The sequence below is a fragment of the Brienomyrus brachyistius genome, chromosome 4, assembly GCF_023856365.1.
Source record: "Brienomyrus brachyistius isolate T26 chromosome 4, BBRACH_0.4, whole genome shotgun sequence".
NCBI classification, from domain to species: domain Eukaryota; kingdom Metazoa; phylum Chordata; class Actinopteri; order Osteoglossiformes; family Mormyridae; genus Brienomyrus; species Brienomyrus brachyistius.
The window spans coordinates 11474717-11482328 of NC_064536.1; the positions used below are offsets into that span (position 1 = coordinate 11474717).

At 48.3% G+C, this 7612-nt stretch overlaps 2 protein-coding genes across 4 annotated transcripts in view; one reads left to right on the plus strand and one right to left on the minus strand.

The window, feature by feature from the left end:
* spidr (scaffold protein involved in DNA repair) overlaps positions 1-4772 on the plus strand; it is a 70154-nt gene extending 65382 nt beyond the window's left edge. For 2 of the 3 annotated variants that reach the window (XM_049010743.1, XM_049010745.1), the window contains exons 17-20: positions 494-587; positions 1124-1241; positions 3366-3419; positions 3900-4772. In XM_049010743.1, the coding sequence (XP_048866700.1) occupies positions 494-587; positions 1124-1241; positions 3366-3419; positions 3900-4127 (494 nt within the window). In that variant the 3' untranslated portion in view covers positions 4128-4772. The remainder of the gene's footprint in view (positions 1-493; positions 588-1123; positions 1242-3365; positions 3420-3899) is intronic. The other variant, XM_049010744.1, reaches the window with a different exon arrangement.
* cebpd (CCAAT enhancer binding protein delta) lies at positions 4695-6309 on the minus strand. The gene has a single exon (XM_049010746.1). It carries the CDS (start codon positions 5914-5916, stop codon positions 5062-5064), a length of 855 nt encoding a protein of 284 aa, XP_048866703.1. The 5' UTR covers positions 5917-6309; the 3' UTR covers positions 4695-5061.
* Positions 6310-7612: the final 1303 nt, after the last annotated feature.

Consider the following 7612-nt stretch of genomic DNA (forward strand, 5'->3'; position numbering starts at 1 on the left):
GGGATCAGGGTTCGAGTCTGCACTGTGGCTCCCGGTGTGAGAAGTATGCATGTTCTCCCCATGTCGTCATGGGGCTTCCTCTGAGTACTCAGTCCAAAAACATGCTGCAGTCAGTGTTGCCACATTTGCCGTAAGTGTGCATGTGTGAGTGAGCCCTGTGATGGGTTGGTGCTCCATTCTAGGTTGTTCCCTGCCTTGCGTCTGTAGCTCCAGACACCGTCCCCCAAAACCCTGCATATGACAAGCAGGGGCAGAAAATGGATGGATGGCTGTTCGGGATAGATAGATGGATGAATTGCTTTGTTACTTTATTCCAAAATATCTCATTTATGTCTAATTATAACCGTATTGTTCGCTCTTTTAGTAAATGATTGAATCACTGCAGTGTAGCAGTTTTAGAATGACCAACTGCAAACTATTCTGACACCAGAAAAACCACTTGAACTGAAAAGTGGGAAGAGGGTTTAATAATAAATGGTGTGTGTATCTGCAGGTGTCATTGTTGGTGTGGATGAGAATACGGCCTATTCCTGGCCAACCTGTAACCTGTGTGGCAGTGAGCAGTTGGAGGCAGATCCTGCTGGACAGTAAGTTTTGATTGAGCAGCCCAGGAAAGAGCTGAATATATCAATCTGAATATGTAGAACAATGTATAATACTGCAGTGTACAGTTGAAAATTACTTTGTGCATTGTGGTGTAGCTGTACTATACCATTAAATGTTAACGTTTTGATTAGCCGCATTATGATAAGCATTATTGAAATCTGTAATAAAAACAATTTACTTATTTATTGATAAAATGTGGCTGACGCCCTGGCTCATTACTGGTTGAGATCCCACCCCCACTCTGGGTGTGTGTAGAGTTTGCATGTTCTCCCTTTGCGGGTTTCCTCTCGCAGTCCAACGTCGTGCCCTGAGGTGATTTGGCATCTCTAAGCTGCCTGCAGTGTGTGTTTGTGTGTGCGCCCTTTGGACTGGCATCCTGTCAGGATCCGCGATGACCTGCTTTCATACTTGGCCTGTGATTGGTTCCAGGGCCCCCATGACCCTGTACTGGAAGAGGGATGGATAAAATGTTCTTAAGAGACGACATATTAAGTTCTAAACTGCTTTCTTGCCCTAGCAGCCCCGGGTTCTTCTGCCGTCTCTGTGACGTGCCACTGAAGGAGCCCGTGCTGAAGATGCAGCTGGAGGTCTTCCTGAGCTGTCCCTCGCTGAGCCAGTGCACAGTAAAGATGAAGGTGCTGTGACTTTGGCGTGGATTAGCATGTGAAGAAGAAAAAAAAAAAAGCAGAGATGCCTATCAGCTTTCAGGATGTGAGGCCGGGGGCCAATCGAGAGAGAGAGAGAGAAAGAGAGAGCGCTACGGCTGAAGTTCTTTGCCAGTCCTCGAGAGATGGTGGGAGATCTTTCACTCTGGGGGGGATCATGCAGCACGGAAACACTGCCAGGATTTAACTGCGTTTTTAGCATGAATAACCATAACAGCCTGCAAAAGAATTGTGTAGCAAGGGATGGGAATGGACTTTAGTACTGATAACCATAACCTGCATGGGATGGGAATGCACTGTAGCATGGATAACTGTAACAGCCTGCATGGCAGCTGCAGAGTAAGGGATGGGAATGCACTGTAGCATGGATAACCATGGCAGCTGCAGAGTAAGGGATGGGAATGCACTGTAGCATGGATAACCATGGCAGCTGCAGAGTAAGGGATGGGAATGCACTGTAGCATGGATAACTGTAACAGCCTGCATGGCAGCTGCAGAGTAAGGGATGGGAATGCACTGTAGCATGGATAACCATGGCAGCTGCAGAGTAAGGGATGGGAATGCACTGTAGCATGGATAACCATGGCAGCTGCAGAGTAAGGGATGGGAATGCACTGTAGCATGGATAACTGTAACAGCCTGCATGGCAGCTGCAGAGTAAGGGATGGGAATGCACTGTAGCATGGATAACCATGGCAGCTGCAGAGTAAGGGATGGGAATGCACTGTAGCATGGATAACCATGGCAGCTGCAGAGTAAGGGATGGGAATGCACTGTAGCATGGATAACCATGGCAGCTGCAGAGTAAGGGATGGGAATGCACTGTAGCATGGATAACCATGGCAGCTGCAGAGTAAGGGATGGGAATGCACTGTAGCATGGATAACCATGGCAGCTGCAGAGTAAGGGATGGGAATGCACTGTAGCATGGATAACCATGGCAGCTGCAGAGTAAGGGATGGGAATGCATTCCCATCCCTTACTCTGCAGCTGCCATGGTTAAGGGATGGGAATGCACTGTAGCTTGGATAACCATGGCAGCTGCAGAGTAAGGGATGGGAATGCACTGTAGCTTGGATAACTATGGCAGCTGCAGAGTAAGGGATGGGAATGCACTGTAGCTCGGATAACCATGGCAGCTGCAGAGTAAGGGATGGAAATGCACTGTAGCTTGGATAACCATGGCAGCTGCAGAGTAAGGGATGGGAATGCACTGTAGCTTGGATAACCATGGCAGCTGCAGAGTAAGGGATGGGAATGCACTGTAGCTTGGATAACCATAACAGCCTGCATGGCAGCTGCAGAGTAACTGGAACAAGGTCATCTGAGCATGTGTGATTTGGAGAGCAGGACAGGATCTTCTTCAACTGCTGAATCCACAAAATAGTGACCCCCCATCTGTTAATTTTCAAGTATGAAATATGAAATAGTATCTAGAGTATCACATTTCTTTTATTATAGCTGCTAAACCAAAAACATCATATTACTCGTGCATGAGTGCCAACTCGCTTATCTAGCAGAAATAATTCTACTACAGGCAGAAATTAGATTACAAGACTCATGTTTTGGAAAACCAGCCGACAAAATGTGTCCTCAGCTTTTTTTTCTTTTAATAACTAGTTATATGTTATCTGTATCGAGAAAGACGATGAGAATCTGAGAGATGACACTGGGTTTCCGACTAGCTGCATTAAGACATTTAATATTTACTGAACTGATTATTCTTGCAGAAGTTTAGAATAACAGTAATGACTGCCTAGCAACTGGGCTGGAGGTTAAAGACTGAATGGGAATAGATTTAGAGATTACTGATAATAAAGTTGCTCTTATCCTCTTTCGGCAGACCTTTGAGTAAATTTGAGGGCGCGCTGTCAGCTAATGTCAAGGAACGGCAATGCAGCCAGTTATATCATCAAGGATATCTGGGATTTGATTGGATCATAGCAGTTGTAGTGCTATTTACGTAAAATAGGAAAATGTTAAGGACTTTAAATTGACATTTATGTATCCAGTATATTGAGCTTTAGTTAAATGCTAATTTCCAGAACCACCAATGCTAACTGTAAGCAAACATTGTATTCTCTCTGCAAACAGTTGATACAAGAAACCATCCAGGCCATCCTGAGCTGGGCGGATTGCGGCCATGAGGTGGGTCACCGGGCGCAGTCCTTCTGCGACAGCACGTTTATGGGTGCAAATGTCGCACGTGGGGAATGAGTGCTGTGTGGGAGAGATCTTTACCGTCAATCATAAGCATGAGGGTTCCTCATAGGCTGGGCGTGTGAGAGGGAGGGGCCCTCAGCCATAGTGGGAAAAGGCTTGTTTACCTTTTTGGTAGAACCTGTCGAACTGGTCTTGTTAATCCAGGGAGAAAGGTATTATTTGTGGCTGTTAAATATGTGACTGTCATCATCATTCAGTCTCTTATCTCTGGTCGGCAATCACAACAGCCATGTCTAAGCGCGATGAAAGCTATATGGTGAGGAGCTGTGCTGGGTTGGCGGGCTCCCCGTGGGCACGTCCAGCCAGATAGTTCCTCCTCGTCAGTCAGACGGGAGCTGCGGGTTCAGCTAAGCTAATCACCGTCACCGTTTAACCAGAGCCGTCTGCGTTTGTATCCTCTTCCAGGGCTACCAGGTGGAGGGAGTTCTAGGGGCGGAGGTGGGCCCCCTCTCCGCTTACGTCCGCGTGGTGATGGGCCGGCCAGCAACCTGGATTGGCCTGGAAGAAATCAGCATATGCAGCAGAGTGTCACACCAGGAGGGGGGGCCGAGCCTGAGCACGGTCACCTGCAATAGAGGAGAGAGACACACGGCATGCGGCCAACACCCTCCCCAACCTGCTGTCCCCCGCTAAAGTTCAGAGGGGTCTAGCCGTGGCCTGCTGTACCCTGCCGACACTGGGACCTTTGACCCACACTCTCCTGTCTCCAGTAATAGATAGCTTCACTTTTCTGCCTTTGGCTGTTTCGCAGGGGGTCTGCACATAGTGTAATTGCAGCAGTTTGTTTCAGAAGAGACATGGCTTTCAATCAGGCCTGCATCAATACACACTTTTATTTTTTCTTGAGTGATCTTGCCAGTGGCTGTGAATCTGATAAATGTCCATGTTGCTGTGCTAAAAAACACACCTGACTCTCATACATGCCTGCTATACCATTTCTGTACCCTGTGTTAATGTTCCAGGTTTACAATGTAAAGACATGAAAGTATGACCCACACAAGCATATCTGATAGAGTGATTTACTGGGGTCTTGCAGTCATTTACAAGAAGCCTTTTCTCAGAGGGCAGCAGGACATATTCAAGCCACTGGTCACCCCAAGGCCCTGGTGACCTTTGATCCCACTGTTTTCACACCTTGCCGTGGTTTGCATTTATTGCAACTTTTCCCTCAGCCACCCAAATCACCATCCCATGTACAGATGACATGAAAGCAGTTTTATTTAGATTTTACTTACAAAAAGTCAAAATTATGTACAAACAATAAAAAAACCAAACATGCTTTCTTTCGTTCCTGACAAACATACAAAGGTTTTTTGGAATTGTAAAAGGTGTATCATGACTACAAATTTAAGTCGTAAAATAATTTAAAATAGAAAACATCTGCCTGAAAAAAGTGATTATGACAGCTATATCACAGGCATCAGCTGATATAGAAAAATACTCGGTACTCTGATCAGTGCTATACTGTCTCGAGTAACTTTACAGTACATCTGCTACAGATGGTTTATTGGTAGTCGGCTTGAGGTATCTTTCGGGAGGTGGGGGTAGGGGTCGGCTTTGCTGGGTGTCACCGAATATCCGCGGCGGCAGAGTCCGGGAAGGTCGAGCCGGGGACCTGTTTGAAGAAGTTCCTCAGGCTGCTTAGCTCCCGGCTCAACTGCTCGATGGTCTTGTGCAGCCGCTCGTTCTCGTTGCTCAGCTCCACCATCTTCTGCTGCATGTCCAGGTTGCGCTGCTTCGCCTTGTCCCTGCTTTTCCGCACCGCGATGTTATTCCTCTCTCGCCTCTGACGGTACTCCAGGCTATAGCGGTCCACCGACTTCTTGCCCTTCTCCTTGCCGACCTTGCGAGCCGCCGGCTGGGTGGCGCTGGGCTCCGGGGTGGCCGGCGGCGTGGGCTGCCCGGTCTGCAGGGTCACCGTGGTCTGCGCACAGGTCTCGATTTGCGACGGCAACGAGGCGGGCGTGTCGCTGTCACTCCAGTCAGGCTCCTGCTTCACGGGAGCGTTGAAGGATCCCCTCACAAAATTGTCATCAGTGTTCCTAAGGGGCTCCTTCAGGCCGCCGTCCAGGACGCCCGGATGCTGCACTGCACTGGCCAGATGGCCGAACTCGCTCTTCTCTTGCTTCACGGTGCTGAACAGGTCGGCGAAAAACTCGTCGTTGCACAGCTCCAGGTTTGGCACCGAGGACATGGAGTCGATGTAGGAAGTGAAGTCGATGGCGCTCTCGTCGTCGTACATGGCTGGAGCGGTGCTCAGCTCAGTCAGGCTGCTGTCCTCCTGCAGGACGGCGCCCCGGCCGGGCTTGTAGACGCCCTGCAGCGCGCTCGGTCTGCTCTCGTAGAAGTTGGCAGGTTCATTCCCCCAGCCGATACTGCATGGTGGCGAGACGCACTCCGATTCCAGCATGGACACACTCATGAATGGAGATGACTCTTCCACGGTGCGCGGCAAATAAACCTCGTATCTGCAACAGGTATATAACCGCTTAAAGGTCCTTAAGCGGTAACCATGGGATTCTGCGCAGGCTGTTCGCGAAACACCTGTACCAGTAAAAAACAAACACGAATGCTCCCTTTTTTAATTCCCACTTTGAGCAAACGCTTGATGATCAGCTGCTATTCACGGCTCGTTTAGTGTGTATGCCCCGATCACAGGCTGTGTATGCAGAAAAGCTTTATAAAAGTTACACATTTGCCCTAACTTCTGAAGTCTCTGAAGGTCTTGGAGTGCGTGGAGTATTTATGCGCGTCTTGGGCTGACGTCAGAGGCTCGCCTCCCCTTCTACGAAGCCAGTAATGTCCAGCTCCAGCCTGACTCCCTCTGCCGGCTCCTATTTGAGGAGAGAAGGGTGGGCTCCCTCCTCCCCGCCCACCACGGCGCTCAAACACGCTGCCTGCCAAACTGACGCCAAGTTAAACCTCAACTTTTTCTCCAAGTTGTTAGAGTCGTCACGGAGCCGATCGCCCGGTGCCCCCCTCCCTCTACCACCACCTCTCCTCCTCCTCCTCCTTCCAAGGAGAATCAGTCCCTGTTTTGAATTTCACTGGTTTGTATGACAGCTCGTGTAAACAGTCAAACTGCAAAAACATGTTACTAACTTTAGGAAAGTGACATGCTAAGGTGGGTGCCATCAGATTGTTTTTCTTCTCCCTTCAACCCCTGAACAATATGAAAATGTACTGCACCGACAATGTGTGCTTTTACATTTTTATATTATAGTCAATATACATAGCTGCAGACTCAAAACTACTGTCAGTTATTATACAGCGCTAACACTATTTAACCTACTTAACGTGCGCCACTGATAATATACTTTGTTTACCTCCAGAATTCGTTGTGACTAAAATAATGACATGTACAGCAAACTAAATATTATTCAAAGCTGCGCCCCAGGAACGTAACGTGTGAAGTATTTTTATGTATATTATTGTCGGCGCACTATGTCCAGTCACGTTTTGCCTCTGCAAGGAATGCAGCTTGTACTTTTCCAGGCGGAAAATGTTAAAGGATTAAACTATGTTTCCGATTTTACCTTCGCCCTCTTGTGGTTGTTTGAGATGAGGCGCCTAGCAAGCATCCCACGTCTGGATATAAAACCGCAGTAGCCTATGAATATTAAATTGCAGTGTTTATCACCGTTGCAATGTAAGTACATCAAAAGATGTAATCGGAACTGGCGATGGAACTGCTGGACTTATTCCTGCTGGGTAAGTCGGTGTTATGAGGCTCATTCGGACAATGTCACAATGAGGTTTTGTTGATACGTTGGTGGCTTATTCCGGGTATCCGGCGTAGGGCAGTCAGATCACATTACAGCCACCACATTCGGTCATCTTCAGAATAATGTGTGCTCTCCTTTGCTAAGAGGAGCACACTTTCACCTCCTCGAGAGTGCAGGGCTTCAGGTAAAAAAAAATGGCCCTCAGGTCTTCCCGGGTCAATGAATGTGCCCATTTAGATTCTATCAGCGCTCTGAGGCTCTCACCTCTCCGCCAAGGGGTGTGATCACCAGTATCCCCCCCCCCCCCCCCCCCACCAGAGAATTTCCCCTAGGGGGCTCCAACTGGATCAGACATTGTCCAAAATATCACAGACTGGTCAAACTCGCTGAGGG